This window comes from Rosa rugosa, chromosome 1 (genome assembly GCF_958449725.1).
Source record: "Rosa rugosa chromosome 1, drRosRugo1.1, whole genome shotgun sequence".
NCBI classification, from domain to species: Eukaryota; Viridiplantae; Streptophyta; class Magnoliopsida; order Rosales; family Rosaceae; genus Rosa; species Rosa rugosa.
Window position 1 is genome coordinate 37,655,737 of NC_084820.1, and position 19,600 is coordinate 37,675,336.

The 19,600-nt window shown below is 36.9% G+C and overlaps 1 protein-coding gene and 1 pseudogene across 1 annotated transcript; both read left to right on the forward strand.

Annotated features, from left to right (window-relative positions):
* Window positions 1-3,436: 3,436 nt before the first annotated feature.
* LOC133724811 (uncharacterized) lies at window positions 3,437-7,507 on the forward strand (annotated as a pseudogene).
* A 149-nt stretch (window positions 7,508-7,656) lies between these two features.
* On the forward strand, window positions 7,657-10,010 carry LOC133724813 (uncharacterized). Its single transcript, XM_062151659.1, has 2 exons — window positions 7,657-8,867; window positions 9,543-10,010. The coding sequence occupies exons 1-2, from the start codon at window positions 8,200-8,202 to the stop codon at window positions 9,766-9,768; spliced, it is 894 nt and encodes a 297-aa protein (XP_062007643.1). The 5' UTR covers window positions 7,657-8,199; the 3' UTR covers window positions 9,769-10,010.
* Window positions 10,011-19,600: the final 9,590 nt, after the last annotated feature.

The following is a 19,600-nucleotide window of genomic DNA, read 5'->3' on the forward strand; positions in this document are numbered from 1 at the left end:
TGTGTGTGTGTGTGAGTATATATGTATGTATGTATGTATATATGTATGTATATGTGTGTGTGTGTGTATTTTTATTCTTCTCTCTCTCTTTTTATATATATTTATATGTATATATGTGTGTGTGTACATATACATATGCAAATATATACATACACATATGCATATATATATATATATATATATATATATATATATATATCTGTATGTATATGTATGTATATATATATATCTAATGTGTTTATGTATTTGGTAAGTCTATATACTATGTTTATGTTTCATATTATAAAAAAAATTCACAACTTCTATATATCTAATGTGTGTATATCTATATATATATATATATGTATGTATATGTATATGTATATGTATATGTAGATATATAAATATATGTATAATTTTATACATATGTGTGTGTATATATATAATGTATATGTGTGTGTGTGTGTGTATATATATATGTATGTATGTATGTATATGTAGATATATGTATATATGTGTGTGTGTGTGTATATTAGATTTATAAAAAAAAATAAGTGAGGGGTAAAATGGTAATTTTGGATCAAATTGTGTGAAATTTGAATGTTTGGGGAGTTATCTGTTAAAATTGGAATAACAGGGACTGAACTGTCGACGCACCAAAAGTTAAAGGGGGGACCAGTAATTTCCCCTATATATATCTCCTCAAGGGAGGAAAAAGACTAGCTAGTGAAGAGTACTAATAGAACTCCTGCAACTCTGCAAGTACTAATAGAAGAGTATTGTGAAAGGAAGAAGTATACTTGAGGTTTTGGAGGTGGGTTTTGTTGGAATATAAATCATTTTAAGGTTTGGCAGGTGGCTTTAATTGGGATTCAATCTGGGCATTTCAACTCCTTGTTCGGTTTCAATGGGATGTTGCTTGGTTTGATGGTTGAATACTTGACTTGGAATTGTATGTCTCTTTAAGGCTTCCTTGCTTAGTCGTAGTGATTTTCCCTTGTCAATAAAAAGTGCTTGCCTTTTGAGTTTAGTAAGCTAAAAAAAAAAAAATTTGATTTCAACTTCATATGTTATTCAACTTGATGAGGCTGTAATTGTTTCTTACGTTGTAAATTTTTTGTTTCAGAGAGTTCAATTGGCTTGTAAAGGAATGGAGGAAACTATTGGAGATGATGAAGAATTGTTTGGAACTGATTTTGATTGAACCTTTTTCCCCATCTGTGTTACATGTAATTTAATCTCTGTGAGATATGGTTTGGAGAATATGAAATTAATTTTGTTGATTCTGTTATGGGTATACTGTAGTAGAAAACCATTTTTGAAACCTAGTTTATGAGACATGTAGCATCCAACATTTCATCTTGTAAAGGTTCTCTTACCAAACATATGCTGCAAGTTTGTGTTGTTAGGTTCCATGTAACTTCCCAGATTCTTTTTAGTTAAATGAGTCATTAACTCAGGATTGCTGTATGTATATTATTACACTCAATCAATGAATCTCTTTCTTATTCCTCTCCCGAATCTTTATTCTTTGCCACAAACAACATTGACAATAGAAATCAATCAAAGAGAAAATGGAAGGTGAATTTGGCAACCAGAACAAGAAGCCAAGCCAAGCGTGACATGATAAGATTCCCATCATTGTAACTCAATGATATCTGAAAGGCACATTCTATTAAAAGTAAACGGAAGATAATGAAAAAGGTACCAAATGAAGCTTATGATTTCTTGTCAATGAAACAACTAAATTTATCACAATATAGAATCACTTTGTGCTAAACTTCACCACAATGAATCATAGTAAACTATTGGTGAGTGATAACATTTACACAAAAATCCTAATGTACTCATAGTGAAACAGAGAATCTAAGTAGAAAAAGCAAAGTGGAAAAGGAGATGACACAACCAAAAAAAATGTGTGTCATTCAGAGAGTTGAACTTGAATATGAATGGTGGTTTGGAAAGGACTTGTAGCTTGTACAGATGGTGGCGAAGTCAAGGCACGTATTCACTCTCAATTGACAGTTGCGTTCGAGTAACCAATGCTCAATGTGCTTTTGTATCCCCAACTGTTGTCATATGCAGAGCTTCTTCTAAATCTGCAGCTTTCTCCATCTCTTCCAAATGCTTCCTTTCCTTGTATTTATGTACCCAGAGTAGCATGAACGCCAATAGTGGTAGTCCACCGAGTACAGACCCAACAATTATCCACGTTTTTGAATTACTCTTCTTCTTTCCTTGCATCAAGTTCACACCAGCACAGAAAATCAGGACAAACCAAGAACAAAATTGAAAATTTTGGCATGGCTTCCATAGAACACTACTTGATATTTGCCTTTATCCCAAGGACACTACTATGATCAAAACTACTTGATTACAAGAACCACTCATTCAAGCACCAAATAATTCACAATCACAAAGATTGAATCACTTACGTCATGGTCATATCAGTTTATACACAACATCTTATACCAAATCAAAAAGGGAAACTTCATTAATCACAATTGACATAAAATGAAGAAATTGTAACCTTAAGCCTTGTCTACAAGATTATGAACAAACTCATCAATTCCCTGCATAAAGTTCACACCAGCACAGAATATCAGGACAACCCAGAACAAACTTGAACCCAAATATTCGTAAAAAAGCGGAGAAATATGAAAATGAAATAGTGAAAAGACTAACCCTGAATCAAATTGCCAAGCGGCTTTTATTGAGAGGAGTCTTGCACTGATCAAATTGAGCAAGCAATTCTGGGTATCTGAACCGAACAAGAAATTAGGCCTGGGGTCTTTAAGAAACAAAGCTGCCCAGTACACACTTGCGGCCCCAACAATCTCCGCAAGAACACTCTTAAGCCTATTCTCATCCACCAAAACTCTCACCATCTCCGCCATCATCGCCTTTGCCACCTGCTTCTTCCCCGAGTCATAAGGCCCCCAAATCCTCGCCATGCGCTCTACCTTACCGATGAGAATGAAGTATAGAGTCGAGAAAGGTTGATTTTGGTGAATTTGGAAATGGAAGGGAAGACGATGAATTGGGTGGGAGAAAAGAGACTGTGTTTGCTCTTCCCAGATTAAAGTCATTAAACAACCTAGAAATTCTAATTCAGCTAAAATTCTGGGCGGGATAATTGATTTTAATTTTCAATTTTGGAGTCCTCCAAGCAGATGCCAGGGTGAAAAAAAAATTGCGGAGGTGTCGAATTTTGAGTGGTTAGTTGAAGAAATGAGTTGGTATGGGTTCCCCACCTAAGAATCTCTCGTGAACACATAGCCCGCTAAAATAAAAACAAAACGAACAACATTGTCGAGGTGTTAGAACGAATTTCATTATTTCTCTTTCACCGCAGTAAATAATAAAATAAAAAAACCTTTAAACTTGTTACTCATTTTCAAACTCTACGGATTTTCAGTTCAACTTATTCAATATCCATCGTTCACGTGGGTTCCACATCAAACCAACGATCAGATCTCCATCTTCTTCCTTCCAAAATTTCTACTTCGCCGTTGGAAGGCCAGAGCTATAAGAAGTGACGACTCAAAGTTCCTGACTTTCTCGGAATTCCATTCCTTCATTTTTCTCGATAAATCCAGATTTCCAGAATCTCAGACACTCAGTGGAAAGTCAACGTAGTCCACCACTTGGTCAAAAGATTGAAGCTTGAAGCATGACCTCGTTCGTTTACTTCTCACTCATTGATTTCCTTCCAGTTTCTTTGAAAATCTAACTTCATTTTCTTTGTGTGAACAAACCCAAATTTAGTTCAAGAAATTTACGCTTAATTCATTCTGCCCATTAATTTTGATGAAATTTTGCCAAATACTTGCATAAAACAATGGATCAAATTAAGGTCAGTAGCTGAACAGTGTAGTGTAATTAATTTGGGTTCACACAGTAGGGTTTAAGCCAGCCAAAGGTTTTATCTTTTCAGGGTTTAAGACAAGCACTTCATTGTTGAAGTGGTAGGAGCTGATGATCTTTGTGATTGTAGAGTCATAGAAACTTGACTGAATATGGGCAGTCCCACATGCGTGTATGGAACTTCTAACTCATCTTCTTTATTGCGTAATGTTTGTTATTGGGTGATCATTGTGTTTATCATCTTACAACAACATTGAAGGATCACTGTGGTTTGTGTAACATGGACCCTGTTTTGAGCTTGCAGTGGGAATGTAAGAAAACCCGAAGAGAAAATGAGGTTTGTTGCGATTCTGTTTGGCTTCTTTCTAGGAGTGTCATTTCCAACCATTTCGTTAACTAAGGTGCAAGGCTTTTGTTTGTTTGAATAAGTTTCCAGTTCAGTCAGTTTGGATCATAAGAAGACTGACACGGATTTTTGTTTTACCTTATGGTGCTTGAATCTTGTAGATGAATTTCCCACCCAGCCATTTTTCTTCCATTGATCTTTCATACATAGAGGAGAAGTACTCGGGGTTCTCAACCCAAGCACTGGTGAATGCCTGGTCTTCTTTGAAGAGCAACAGAGATATCTCTGTAAAATACATCCCTAATGATGCAAAGGTATGGTCTGATGCAAGCCTTGTACTCTGCTATGTTATTACCTTTCTAGTTCTCATGGTAATACTGAGCAGATTGCTTGTTACTGAAGAGGATTGTGGTAGTTCTTTGTAACACAGTTTCCTTGTAGTGTTTCGTAGGACAAAGTACCTACAATTGTATTGTGAGAAACATATAAATAATTAGTACACTGGTATACTAGTACAATGCTACTAATGATGCATACTTTTGTTTAAGATGTTCTGATGTTGTAATTTTAACTGAAAAATTGGCATTGTCAATAGTCCTGACAATTATGTGCTGGCATTGACTACTATCGATTGATTATAAGGCAGATTTGGGTTCCAAAAAAATCCTCCTTGGCATCATAGAATCTGAGTCAGAATTATATCTTCATCAATTATGGGGTCTTCCCAGTGAGGTGTGCATCTGCTATCATAACTTTACTATCAAAACATTTCTAGTGTTTATATTCCTCTCATATAAAGTCATTGAGCCCTACAACAGTTATTATCCCTATCATAATAACTGTATTGAGATGGGTTGGACAGTTCGAGTTTGTGAGGGAGTAAATAAAAAGAGTAATACTTTGTTTAGGCTTCAGGTTAAATTGAAAGTTCAAATATGAGCAATTTTCACATTAGAAAGGGAAGTTGGTAAAAATTAATAAGGGAATATAGATAGAGAATAATTGAATGGCATGCCAGACTTATTTTATTTAAAAATAGGTTGCACTTTATTCCAACAAGAATAACTTCTCTTTTTTTGACTGATGATGGAAATAATACCTATTGGTACTCACAATCCCCAATTTCCCTCCCTCCCTATCTTCCTCCTATAAGGAGGGGCAAGGTGGCGGTTTATAGTGACTGGCGAGTACCCAGCTGGTTATTTTTGCCCTCCCTGTCTTTGACTGATGAGTAGATTTGTTACAGATCTGTTCTCTAATCTGAACCTTTTCTTGTGGAGGCGGCACTTGCAGGACTTAACCATCAAGCCAAAATATCTTGTAACCTTTACTGAATGCCATGCTCAGAAAAAAAATATAGATGCAGCAGTTAAAAAGGTTACTTCTATCTAGAAATTCATTTGCAGTTCTTGATCTCTTTTTCTCTCTTTTGCTAAATCTATGCTGTACAGTTCTCAGAGAATTTCACAATTGTTTTATTTCACTGTGATGGTCAGACAAGTGAATGGGATGAGTTTGAGAGGTCAAAGCAGGCTATCCATGTGAGCATTCAGAAGCAAACTAAATGGTTAGAAACGAATTAAGCATTTGTATATCTTAATTTTCATCCTAATTGCAATAGATTCTTGCTAAGCCCTGCAAAAGTTATGTTTTTTCATAAGCTTATTGAACTGCTTCCAGGTGGTGTGCCAAGCGTTTTTTGCATCCTGACATTGTGGCATCCTATGAATACATATTAATTTGGGATGAGGATCTCAGTGTGGAGCACTTTAATGCAGAGGAGTGAGTTTTGTGAGTTCACTATGGTGCTTTATTTGAAAATAACTTCAGGAATGAAATAGTGTATTCAGGCTTTAATTTTCTTTGTACCGGATACATAAAACTAGTAAGGAAATATGGGTTGGAAGTATCACAGTCTGGTTTAGAACCAAATAATGGGCTAACATGGCAGATGACAAAGGAGAGGTCATAGTGAAGTTCACATGTAAGCTTGCCAATTTTTCTTGCTCATTAATAATATTCTCTCCATGTTAGTTAACCAGATTCAATGATGGCTAAGCTAGTTGCTTGACCACATGTTTTCTTGATCCTCTTCCTACAGGCAGACAGAGGAGAAACCTGGTTGGTGTAATGATCCGCATTTGCCGCCCTGTACAGCGTATGTAACTATATCTTATCCATCACCCTCTGGGAAATAGGTATTATTACATCTCACCATGAACTCACAAACATGCAGGTTTGTAGAAATTATGGCGCATATGATTCAGGTATATAATATTATTTTCTTTTTTCAAGATATCCCGAGTACTTTAATGATTACTCTAAGGCTACCATGAAAAACTTTTCCGTGATTTTGCAGAATGACCTGGTCCATGGTTGGGGTCTGGATTTTGCTCTTAGACTCTGTGTAGAGGTTCAAACCATTTCTTTTCTTTCTTTTGTCATTCTGCCTTAGCTCCCTCTTGTTTGTGATTGTGATTTGGTCTTCCACCTTTTTTCTTTGCTTGGAAACAGCCTGCACATGAGAAAATAGGAGTCGTAGATGCACAGTGGATTGTCCATCAAGGTGTTCCTTCACTTCTAAACCAGGTAAACCCTAGTTTTTGACCTTAATTTAGTGGCCCCAAACCAAAAATTCTTGATTGATATACTGATTTTATCTGTAATCAAATGTGATCATGACTTGCTGTTTTTGATCAGGCGCAAGCAGAGAGTGGTAGAGCGCCATGGGAAGGGGTATGTAACAATCTCTCTGTCCTTACTCCTTCCTGTGTCTATGTGCCAATATGCATATGCAGAAACATGAACTCCTCATAATCAATATTTACATAGCCTTTGCATTTCTAGTGAATTTACATTATCTCTCCAGATATAAGAAGAGCCTGAAAACTGCGAATTATTTTCGTGTCAGGTAAGGGAGAGGTGTAGAAGAGAATGGACTATGTTTCAAGTAGGAATGGTTGGTGCAGAGAGCATATTTTGAAGAAATGGGAATTGATCCCCCAAATTCAACAGCACGTTAGGGGGTAGCCAAAACTGGTCAGAAGGAACTTGTAGAATTACCACTCAAGGAGTCAAGTGTAGTTGCAACGTTACGTCATTCAGTCTAGCTTTTATTGTAGCTTCATCAGTGTACAGTAACAGTACTTCCCCCCTCTCGTCTGGATGTCATTTTCATGTGTTATACTTGGGATGGTCGCCTCTCATGTCTCTAGAACTAGAATCATATCAATTATCATAGGAAACAAGACTTTGGTTAGAAAGCCCCACGTATTCTATGACCATTACTAACATGAATGATATTCAATTTGTCTACCAGACCTACCCAACACTATTAGTGCCGGGTACCCTACAGGGTTGTCTGGGTATATTAGGAAACAAACTTTGGGTAATTGATAGGTGAGCCTTCACCCTCAAGAAGTGCAGTCTAAAAATCCCAATTGCAGGGGTTAGAAGAGGTAGAACTTCATAACAGAATGTGAACAGGAGAAAACAAGAAAGGGGTGGTATACCCTTCAAAACAAGCCAGAAAATATGCATTTCTTTCCTTCTGCGATAAAACATGACTAATAATAATAGTGTTCTAAGCTATGTGGGATTATATAAATAGAAACACACATAAGAGACTCAAAAGAATTAGAAACACCCAAATTTGTATGTAACATGGCTTTCTCCCATTCTTTTATCTCAACATAGTATGCCTTGATTATGTCTCAAACAGTTGCTGATCATGTACTCAAACAATATTGATTTCTTAAACTCAAACAATAAACACTAGTGCTCTTGTTCAGATTTAGACACGATGTTAGGATAATTCTGGCAAGATGCTCAGTTTCCCTGGCTTGAATTTGTTATAGATTAGTTGTTGAAGTTTGTATTGAATCTTAGTTGATTGAGTTGCTTTTGATACTCTTACTTTCCTCTTGCGTTGATAGTTAGTGTACCATAATTTTAACGAGACCACATTTATTCGTAATCTAATTTCTCAAAAGCTTCTAATTGATAAAATGAAAAATGGTATTGTATCCATTTATTCTTGGACATTCCCATCCCTTGACTGTCCCAGTGTCCTGTGTCCCTTCTCAAATGAAGCCATCATGCATTATTGTATGACAAACTGTCAAACTAAACAAGAGCCAAGAGCCCAAGGCAACAGAAACAACTCAGGAAAAGAATTATGGAGCAGATTGCTGTGGTCCTCACTACTCTTGCCTCATTACTTTCACTTTTTAATCTTCTCTCCTTCCCTTCCCCCCTATACAAAACACCACATCACTAACAAACCCATTGATATCCTTCTTCCTCTTCCTGATCTTGATAGCTACAGACTACCTCATTTTCTCTTGTCTCCCTTGCTACTCTTTCTAATCATGGAAGAGAGTAAAAGCAAGCAGAGGAAGCAGGAGAACCCCCATGTGGTGGTGAAGAAGGAGGAGGAGGAGGTTCTGTACAGTAAGAAGAAGAAATTACAAGTTGTGGGTGGAAGTGGAAGTGGATCTGTGAAGAACCAGAACCTGAACCAGATGATGAGATGTTGTCAGGCTGACAAGTGTACAGCTGATCTGAGTGATGCAAAGCTCTACCATAGAAGGCATAAGGTGTGTGACCATCATTCTAAGGCTCCAGTTGTGCTTTTGGCTGGGATCAGCCAAAGATTTTGCCAGCAATGCAGCAGGTGATTAATTAATTAATTTAAGTTCTTGTATAATCTGTTGCATTTTCAATATTTGTCTGTTTTATGTTTGCTTTGTTTTTGGGCTATGCAATTTACACTCAATTGGGTGGTTAATGTATGATTTTAGCAGTAAGTAATTGCACAGTTTGTAGTTGCTGGTTTCCATATGGGTTTGGGAACTGTCACTCATTTTGTTAAGTTCATACTTCATTTTGTTGTTGTTGTTGTTGTTTTTGTTATAGGGGTCACAATAAGAATCCAGCAGCAATGCTTTACACTTTACCAGCAACCATTTACTGCCATAAGTCTGCTCATCTTCTTTATTCCTTTAATATTGTACTAGTTAAAGATTTCTTCAGTTTTACTTCAGAGCTAATATAGAAACTACTTTTGAAAGTCAATTTCAGTTTATTTTTCACAGCCTTCAATGGATAATGAATATTCTATCTCACTGTAAGATCTGGAAATACAGCCAACACTATTTTACTGCATATTCAATTTCATTGGATATAGCTTACAATTTTCAAATGCTCATTCTTTTTAATCCTTAAATATAGTAATAGCTACTGGTACATGTTACATATAACACTAAAATAACCAAAACATGACCAAGTGTTGAGACTCCAGTCTTAATAATTTTAGGCAGATATACTGACTGGAAATGTTGGGCTGCAGATTTCATGAGCTATCAGAATTCGATGACACCAAGCGGAGTTGTCGGAGGCGCTTGGCTGGCCACAATGAACGGCGAAGGAAGAATTCCTTGGAGTCTTATGCAGAAGGCTCAAGCCGCAAAGGGACTAGTACTCAGTCATGTGGGAAGGTTGATGACATGGGATCCGGAAGAATTCAGATCAACATCCAAGAAAACTCGACTTGCAAGCATTTCCAGATCAGATAAGATTTGCCAAGCTAGCTTGCTCCCTCTCTTCTGTCATGTAGCTAGAGATGTAGTAACAGTAATAATTGTAGAGTTCCATTCTTGGATGAAACTTTAATTTCAATTGTATTGGAATATCAATTTCATGGGGCTAGGATTGCGATTTGGATGTAGCCAGGAATAAGCTACTATTATGTAACTTAGCTATATAACTAGCTGGTATAATTTCAAGGTTACAAATATTATTCCGATTCTTCATGATCTATGCCATTGTCAGTTTGTCAATGCTGTATATGACTACTAGATATTGTCAATGCTGAATAGAAATCTATGCATTTAAGTTAACAAATGCAAAGGGCTAGATTGTTTTGAAGCAGGGAGTTGAGTATATGGTAGCACCACCTTTGTAGTTGCAGACTAGCCAATGTGTTCTTTGTTAGCAGAATGCCTTGTGACATGTTGGTTGTTTAAGCTTTGATCAATTGCTGAACCTAATATCAGACTGTGATGAGCTAGCCGTAAGCATTATGGTGCCATCTGAGTTGTTTGGTGTGGCGGGGTTTAAGGTGTTCATGTGAAAAATTGTTGGTTTCCCAATTACTTTAACTTTCGTATTTTGACCTAAACCTAACTAGCCCCGTTTCTCCGTCCAAGATGATACTCGTGACTCGTAGTACCACACTGATCTCCCCTTGCTGAGAACTTGAGATCGAATTTGATCTTCAAAGATGTCTCAAGATTTTTTCTTAGAAAGATGTCTGCCTCCGGTTTAGGTGGACAGGCCAGCAAATAGACTCACTGAAAAACAAAAACAAACTTTTCCTAATTTTAATTCATTTTATTATATATATATATATATATATATATATATATTTTTTTTTTTTACACCCTAAAGGGAGCCCTTCGAGAGATTCTCGAGGGCACCGGGCTTAACCCAAGTGAAGCAACTTGCTATTAGGTTTGGTGCTAATCTCCAACAAGAAAAAACTTAGGTTCATTTATGTATGAACCCGTGTGTCTACGCTCTCTTATTTACTCACACTCAGCGGTCTAAATATATTATTTAACCATTCAAAAGTTCTTTTTTGAATTAGAAGTTGAGTGCATTAGATCAACAGCCAAAAGGCTAGAGACTATAAATATTTAAAGATAGAAAAAAAATGTCAGATCAACAACCAAATTCCTATCTAAGCACTACAACTCATTACAAGACAAATTAAGCTCGCTTTTTAAAGTGAACCTGTAAATAGAATAACTCCGTATCTTTTAGGGAAAAATCATCAACTACCCCTGTGATTCCCTGAAAATTAGTTATTAATTTTCATGTGATTTCAGAAATTATTAAGTTGTTGGCTTGTATGATTAATTGTTTTTGAGTGCCTTTCATGTGCTTTGTGGTGAAGTGAAAGTATTTCGGATGAATAATTACTCGAAACGTTTTATTTTCGAGGGGTCAAGAGTTGACTTTTTATTCGTTGAGTTTCTCTGAAAACTTTCTTCACAAAAGTCATAGAGTGCGTTGATGCAAGTTCGTGGACATGCGGCACACGAAAATCGGAGATCGTATGAAGAAGTTATGATCAACGGAAGTTATTTCCTTTTGCGGATATTTTTGTATAAATAGGAACAATTATAGAAAATTTCACAATTTTCTTTTTTTGAAGGGTTCCAGAAATTTCCGAAAACCCTCTCTCTCTCAACTAAGCGGTTGACCTGACCCAGACCCGGCGACCTGACCCGGTTGTATTTTCCGATTCTGTCGGCCAATGGCCGTGAGACCAACCCAGATATGCTCCTCTTGGTGTCCTTTCCTTTCCCCAGCCACTGGCTTCCATCAACTCTCATCGTACTCGGCAGATTGAATGGCGGAAGTGGCGGCGACGACTACCAGGTTGGTTCTCCCTCCTTCGGCCATGGCTGGGCATGAAAATGGTTGGATTTTGAAGCTCTCCTCATGCTCTTTCCATCCATACAAGCCTTGAAGATCGATTTAAAGTGTAGAGTGAGAAATCGGGGTTTGAAGTTTAACGGTTGAAACCTTACGAGTTTGATCTAGCTCGATATAGGCTGAATCGGCCTTAGTGCCAGCTATGAAAGTTGCTCCTCGTGTTGCAATCTGCAACTTAGCCGGAGCTGATTTTTTCTGTTGTTGAAGTTCATCAGGCTGCGCGTTCAACCCCTTTTTGAGCAGTTGTTTGCCTTGCTAGCCTCCTGAACTAAACTCTATTATTATGATTTTGGATTGTGTGATATTAGGTGATTTCCTGAACTAATTTTCTATGCAGGGATTACTAATTTTACTTAGTGTAAATTGTGAGTGCGGTTGTGGTTTGAGATTTATATTTCTTCACGAGATTGTGGTGAGTTGTGAAATGATTATGATGTCACGGTGATGACAAATGCTTCCTATCGAGAGAAAAGGAGTGTGATTTCGTGGATTTGTTGTTGAGACTAAAAGTTATTTGAAATGTCAGTGAGGTGACAACTACTTTTGTTGAGTCAAATGAATGACGATTTTGTAGACTGTTGCATTTTAAAATGTTTTAAAATGTTACTTGAGTACGTTGGATTTGTTTTCGTTGCAGTTTTGGTGTAATTGGATGCTGAGTTGAGAGTCGGAGCATATGGGTCTTAGTTATGAGTTAACTTATGTAAGTATGATATTGTAGGATGTGAACTTGATGTTCTTTGTCGTGATAAATACATATCGATTTTGTTAAGTTGAGATGATTTAAGCATGTGCTTCTGTTTTGGTTGTTTGAGTTTACTCACACGAGCTTCAAAATCTTACTGAGTTTGTTGTTGCAACCTGGTGCACTATTCCATAGTGTAGGCTAGGGGTTTATCTTGCAGGGTAGGGTGAACGTAGTTGGAGCTGAGCTCCATTGTCGTTGCAGTCATAGGTTTAGGAACTTAATTGTTGTTTCGCACTTGTTAGTCTTCCGCTGTGTAGTAAGTGTGGCGAGTGTGTTTACTTATTGAATTTTTGTTTCAATTTAATTTATAAACTTGGTATAATGTAATACGTGCCTCTAAAGAACGAGTCTGTATTGACATTGTGGGTTCAGTGCACCATCTTGTAGTTGTTTTAAAAGAAAAATTTTCCAAGTATTTAGTGTTGATGTCTGAACTATTACACCTGGAGTATTTATGATTGTTTAATTTGTTTTATTAATTGTGCTTAAAAATCGGGGCATGACAACCCCTGCATTTTTTTTTTCTTCATTTTTTTTAGAAGAGGATCAAAGGATTTCACTCCTACCCTCATGGTGACTCGAACCCAGGACCTTGATCTTAGGTAGTGGGTGCTCTAACCACTGAGCTAAATTGCATTCGCCAGCACGTAATTGTTTGTACCACAGAATGCTACTTATGTTTGTACCTAAATTTAGCAAGGCCCATGCGACAGACATGTGCATTGGGACCACAAGGGGTTTTGCTTAGGACGTAGTAGTTTTTTTTTTACTTTTTTTTTTTTTTGACTTTGTCAAGGAGAACCCAAAGGCTTCTTAGGCCCAAGATAAACCCCTTCGGCGCATGTGAAATACTCCAACTGTGCATTGCAGCATAGTGTCTGGCCACTTTGATAGCTTCGGGGTTCGAACCTAGGTTGGGGAGCACACCCAACTAGACAAGAACCACTAGGCCGCAACACAATGAATGATCACGGTCGTTTGAACCTAAATTTGGCATGGCCCACGTGGCAGTTGAATGGCCACGACATACTGAAGACTAGCTAGCTGTCAACTTTACAGCAAAAAATAACGCATTCAGAGAGCCATTACCAAATCTGGAAAAATCAAATGTGGATCAAACCTACAAGGCATAATGAATGACTGCAGCTAATTAGCCGTGGCATATTAAAGATCCATAAAAGCTTTCACCGCTGTCTACGGCAAAAGATAAGGTGTTCAAGAGGGCTGATACCAGATTTGGAAAAATCAACTTGAATGGACATTAAAGGGTTTTAGTGCTGAAATCATCAGTTAATGAACCTGATTACCCTTGAAAGCGTAGATCGCATCGTAGATGCCAAAAACGTAAAACAACTTGAATTTTTATTTTATTTGTAATCAATCTCAACAATCAAGGATGAGATTTTTTTTTTTTTTTCAATAGTGTTATCATTCACTATAAAAATGACCATAGACATCATTGTTAGAGGTCCCCAACCATACACTCTACGCGACGACAACTTTTATCTTAATACTTTTCTACACAATTATCAATCTTTACGTGTTTTATCTTATCGCTTTTCTTTATCTGTATTCATCTATCATTCCTGCGCTTTACATTACCGCTCTTTTATTCCTAGAATTTATCTTCTTGTTTCTTACTTTCCTGCAGTTCACATTCTTGCACTTTAGATTTCTTGCATTTTACATTATTATGCTTTACTTTACCTACACTTTCTTTATCTACATCTACTTTTTGTGTTATTTATTTGTTGTCATTTACTTCATGTTATTTACTTTGTGCCAATATTAAGAAAATCATAAAAATCACTGCCATCTACACTTTCACATTCACTCATCGAGTTACACAGCACCAAGATTTCAGCTAATAAGCCGATCCGTGTTAAAGTCCTTGCATCCAAGGCAGAGAGAACCCTGTGGCCGAAATCGATCCTTCCTCAGTCCATAATCGACTGATTAGAAGTCAGATAAGTGTAAGATCAACAAACCAAAACAAAACCTCGCTTGGCCTCCCAGCCGCGAGTTGGCACTCCCACGTACACGTCACAAAGCCAGAAAGACACGTGTAAGCCAAAGAAGCCCTCGGCCACACAACACTTGGCTGAGACAATTTTTTGAGCGAACATCTTTTGGCACGTCCAGTGGGATAAGACTCGGTGAATGTTATCAGATCCCTACGCCAAGTCTCGAGGGAACCGTTGTTATAGGTGTAAGCAACAAGGCCATACCTCTTCTTCTGATCCAAAATTCCAAATAGATTAGCTGCATTAAGAGATCTCATTGTACCTATATCAAGTCTCCGAATGATATCAGTTCAACCATCAGCTTTAACGTCAAGCGGGGTCTCTACGACGAGTGGAGTCATGGCACATCCCACATTATCAGTTGCCATGACTCCCACAGTAGTGTCAGCCTCCACTACAGCGGATCATCCATCTTTTAGTCCGTAGCAGCAGCCACATGTTGTCCATGCCTTGGGGACAACAAGCCGAGTTGATTTTACAACTGTGGTCGGTACTCGGCCGTATGATCCTGCAGCTTATCCATGAGGCCTACCACCAGGATATACCCCTCCCTACGAGTCAGTCAATCAGTCACCCCCACCCCCGTTTCTCTCTATCCATACTTGATTCTCCCACTATCTCCCTTCTCCCACTGCTACGCGGTTCATTGCTCCCCACCTTTTCCTTTTTTTATTTTTCTTTTCGGTTTTTTACTATGGGATTGTGTTGAAGAAGAAATTAAAGCGATATTCAAATATATATATATATTTTTTTTTTGGTTACAAGCAGGGCCTAAAAGACCCAAACAAAACAACAAAAAGAACTAAATGTTAGAGCAGGAGCTCCTCCTAGCTCTAGAAACTGCAGAAATGTCATCAAGATAAGCCTGAGCAGCATGAATAGGCGGATTCTCAAAGATGATGACACCAAGCTCATGAAATCCTATTTTGATTTTTTTATTCAAAGAAATCCTATTTTGATAGATTGTTATTTATAGTTTTTCAATTTTCAAATGATGAGAGAATGTGTTAAAATAATTGTTTTTCCAATTGTTGAAGGTCTTGTAGTGATAAGTGACTTTGCACAACTATTCATAATTGATTTTCTTGTGTGCTAACTTCGATGATGGTGATAGTTTATGGTGATGCTAATCATTTTTTGTGATGATTTTGCCTTCCCTAATTAATCATGTTCGGTCTTACTTCAAGTACCCTCCTAAAGTGACCAAGACTATTGACAAAGACATGAGGAAGTTTTTCTTGGGTAAAAATTCAAGCACCCTTGTTGTGGTTTGGAACAAGGTATGTCTGCTGAAGGCCATGGGAGGTCTGGGAATAAGACCCGTCTCCTTTTTTAGGGCTAAATATTGGTTATTATCTTGAACTTTAGTGGTAAAATCATTTCAGTCTCTGCTTTTCTAATTTCATCAAAAACATCCCTACATTTTCAATTTTGATCCAATAGGTCCAATCATTTAGACATTTAGTCTTTCGTTAAGTGAGTCTGTTAACTTATTGGTGTGGACATGGTAATGAGGTGGCATACCTAGTCAGCTTAGTAGTGGGTCCCATTATTAAAAATTTATCAAATAAAAAAATTTCTAAAAAATTACTAAGCTATATATAACTCAAACTCACAACTTCTTAAATATAAATCGCACAACAAACCACCACACTATCCTCATAATGTTATATTATTCTCAGTTCTATTTATTTATACTATAATCCTTAGAGTTTCAAACAAAAATATTTATTTATGATATTTATTAATCTTACTTTTTATATAAATACTATATCCCATGAAAAAACTCAAATACTTGGAAAATTTCATCATTAAGTTTTTTATTTTGTTTTAAAAAAGAACACAGTTTTCCTCTCTAGCAAAACCCTAAGCCTAGGGTAATGTGCAAAGTGGCAACCGTTAGATCCGATCGCGTCCAGTGTCGGCCATGGCTTGGTGAGATTGTCCTGGTTCTCGGTTTATAGAAAGCCCTGTGCAGTGTCGGAGGGGTTGTGTGAGGAACGACAGGCGATGGTCGTGTTGGTGGAATCGAGGCGTTACTGAGAGGCTTTGATCAGATTTACTCTAGTTTGGGCTTCTCGGTCGTACCAGAATACAACGGCTTGGGAGGGCAAACTTCCGACGCAGTACTGCAAGGGAGGCGCGGTTTGAATCGTCGGCCTCTGGTGGATTGATTCTGCTGCAGCGTCAGGCTCGATCGGTGTCGCTGGTGGTTGAGGAAGTGACGTAGTTGGTCAAGTCGAGGCAAGGCGGCAGGTCCGGCGTTTTATTGCACGACGACAAAGGAGCAGCAGTGTAGAAAGGTTCCTCCTCTATTTGCTTGGGTTTAGGCCTGGGTCTTTGGGCCTGGGCTCAATCTTGGGCTGATAAGGCAGGGGAGCTTTCCTGCTAGACAAGACTTGTTTTGGATTTGGGCCTACAGGCTTGGGCTCAGGTCAAGGCAATCTGGGCCCTAATATATTAGAGTATTGAGCCTATGTGAGGTTGGATAAACTTCTATGAGTCTTCTATGACGTTTCTAGTATCTTACTTGTACCACAATTGTGTGATTGGCAAATGAGGGCTAGTTGAATGATTTCTTTTCCGAAGGAGGCGATGTTTTTTCATTCTTGTATAGGCTCGCTCAAATGTGAGCGTCCCAGAGATTTTAATGATTTGCTCTAGCTTAGATAGTGAAGGAATGGATGAATTTCAAAAACTTTTTAATTAGTGCGGAATTAGTTTAACAATTAAACTACTAACTAAACATAAAATCCATTCCTTTAACCCATGATCTTGGCTTATTGTGATATGTATATAAACATATATAGCATGCATAGTAAGGAAGAACAAAGAGGGAGTTTATGTTCTACTCACCCTTGGAGCGTGATTTTAATCCGATCCAAGTGAACCACAAAAGTTCCTCTCCTTGATCTCTCCTTGTGTGTGTTTCCTCCACCTTGAATTAAGAACTCCTTGTACTCCTTCTTGTGCTTGTAATCTCCTCCTTGATGTAACAAGTAAAGCCACAAAAATATATGGCCTCTAAGGATCTTCATCAAGTGAATCAAGAGATGAAGAAAGATGAAAGAAAAGAAGAAATTATGCAAGTGTTCTTCTTTCCTTTAATTTCTGAAAAATGGACCAAGAGAGAACACTCTTTCTCTCTCTCTAATCTGAAAATAATGGTGTAGAGATGCTACCATTATTATGTCTATGCTTTCACTTTTATATATATAATAGGAAATAACTCCAATTACTAAAAGAAAATATTGACTTTCATAAAGCCAATATTTTGGCTGGTCCATACATGTTATTGGGCACTAAAAATGTGTCTTGTGCTTTCATTTAAATCTCATTTAGTGAAGCCCAAGTCCGCACCAAAATCCGACAATCGTTTAGGCCCAATAGGTTCGGGTTTTACCCGAAAATTCTAATTATGTCCAAATAATAAATCTAATTAATTATTTGCTCATAACCAACTCTTGTTTAATCTTCTTCATATACAATCTCAAGGATCCACTTATATGGTGTGCGATCTCTTAGGTTCTAATTAACAAGGCAGTGAAGTTTATAGAAACCATTCTATTTTGTTTAAGAATCAAAAACTCCATTTTTGATTCTCCCTTGTTATTAGGATAATAAATGTTTATTAATCCTCGGGGACTTCACAAGTCATGAGTGACGTCTTGCAACATATCATGACTACCTTAGTTAATGTAGAATGACAAAGAACCTATTCAATTGGAATTACAATACAATACGGTCCTTCTCTAACACGATGTTCTAAATCACATCATCGGGGTATGGAATTGATATGTCAATCCCCTAATGTGATTTTCATTCTTATGTGATTCTTAGAATGTGATTAAAAAACTCCTTTTTAAATCTCATTCAATGCTTTGGCCAAAGACTCATTGAATCACATCTTTGAACATACACCTTATTTACTTAAGGATAGAGATTCCTTGTTGTACACTCACATGTCTCCATGACCGAATTGATTATACCAATGAATGCATCTATTATATCCATTAAGGGACACAATATTATTGCATCATCAAGAGATAATCCATTCACTCATAAGACAACTATGGTGTCTCAGGTCAAAGGACTAATTTGTATTATTGCAATTTAGAGTTCAAGTTTGACATGTAAGTAAGATTCCATACAAGAACTCTAATGATCGCGTTCAGTGTACTCTTTAAGTTAAGAGCACCCACATAATTGTATTAGTGTCTCTACACAAATGACAAGAGACATATCATCCTCCATATTGAGCATACATAGTATGTGCTAGTCTTTCCGGATTATCAATGTCCAAGTGATAATCCTATGACTAGGAACCTTTTAGGATAAGAGTGTGAAAGAGTAAAGGTCTCACACATCTAACTCTTTAGATTACTTTCTCTTTAACTCATATTCCTTGGACCTTGTTCAATCAAATATTAAATATAAGCAATGAACAATAAACTTGCCCTTTTGATTAATAATAATTACAATAATAATTATATCAAAATGATTGTTTTAGGACACAATTCCTTCAGATAGTTGAGTTCGGATTTTCTTGCCCAGTTTTGCTTATGTAAGTTATGGTAGACTAGGCTTTTGGCTATTGATCTAATAAATTCAACTTCTATTTCAAAAAAAAAAATATTTTGTTTTGTTTCCAAGTACTTTTGATGAAGATGAATGAATACTTGGGTTTTAATTGAGCTGAAATCAAACTCAAGTAAATGAATATTTTCTATTGCTAAAACAATAAATATTTTAATTGAGCCGAATTTATAAGGGATGCCATTTGAAACAATTGTAATCGTTAATTGATTCAATGAAATTTATTTTTTTTTAAAAAAATATTTTATTTCTCATAAAATAAAAAATAATTAATACATTTTTGTTTGAAATTTCAAGAGATATAGTTTGACCAAGAGAAAATTCAAGGCATATGGTATAAATATAAAAATTGAGGATAATCGAGAACAACATAAGCTTAGCGTGGTGGTTACTTGTGCAACTTGTATGCAAGAGGTCATGGATTCGAGCAATGGTTAGGTCATTTGTCAGACAACTGTATTTTGATAGATTTCTAATATTGAGACCCATTCATTCAATCATAAAGTAACACGTCATAAAAAAAGAGTCCACAACCTA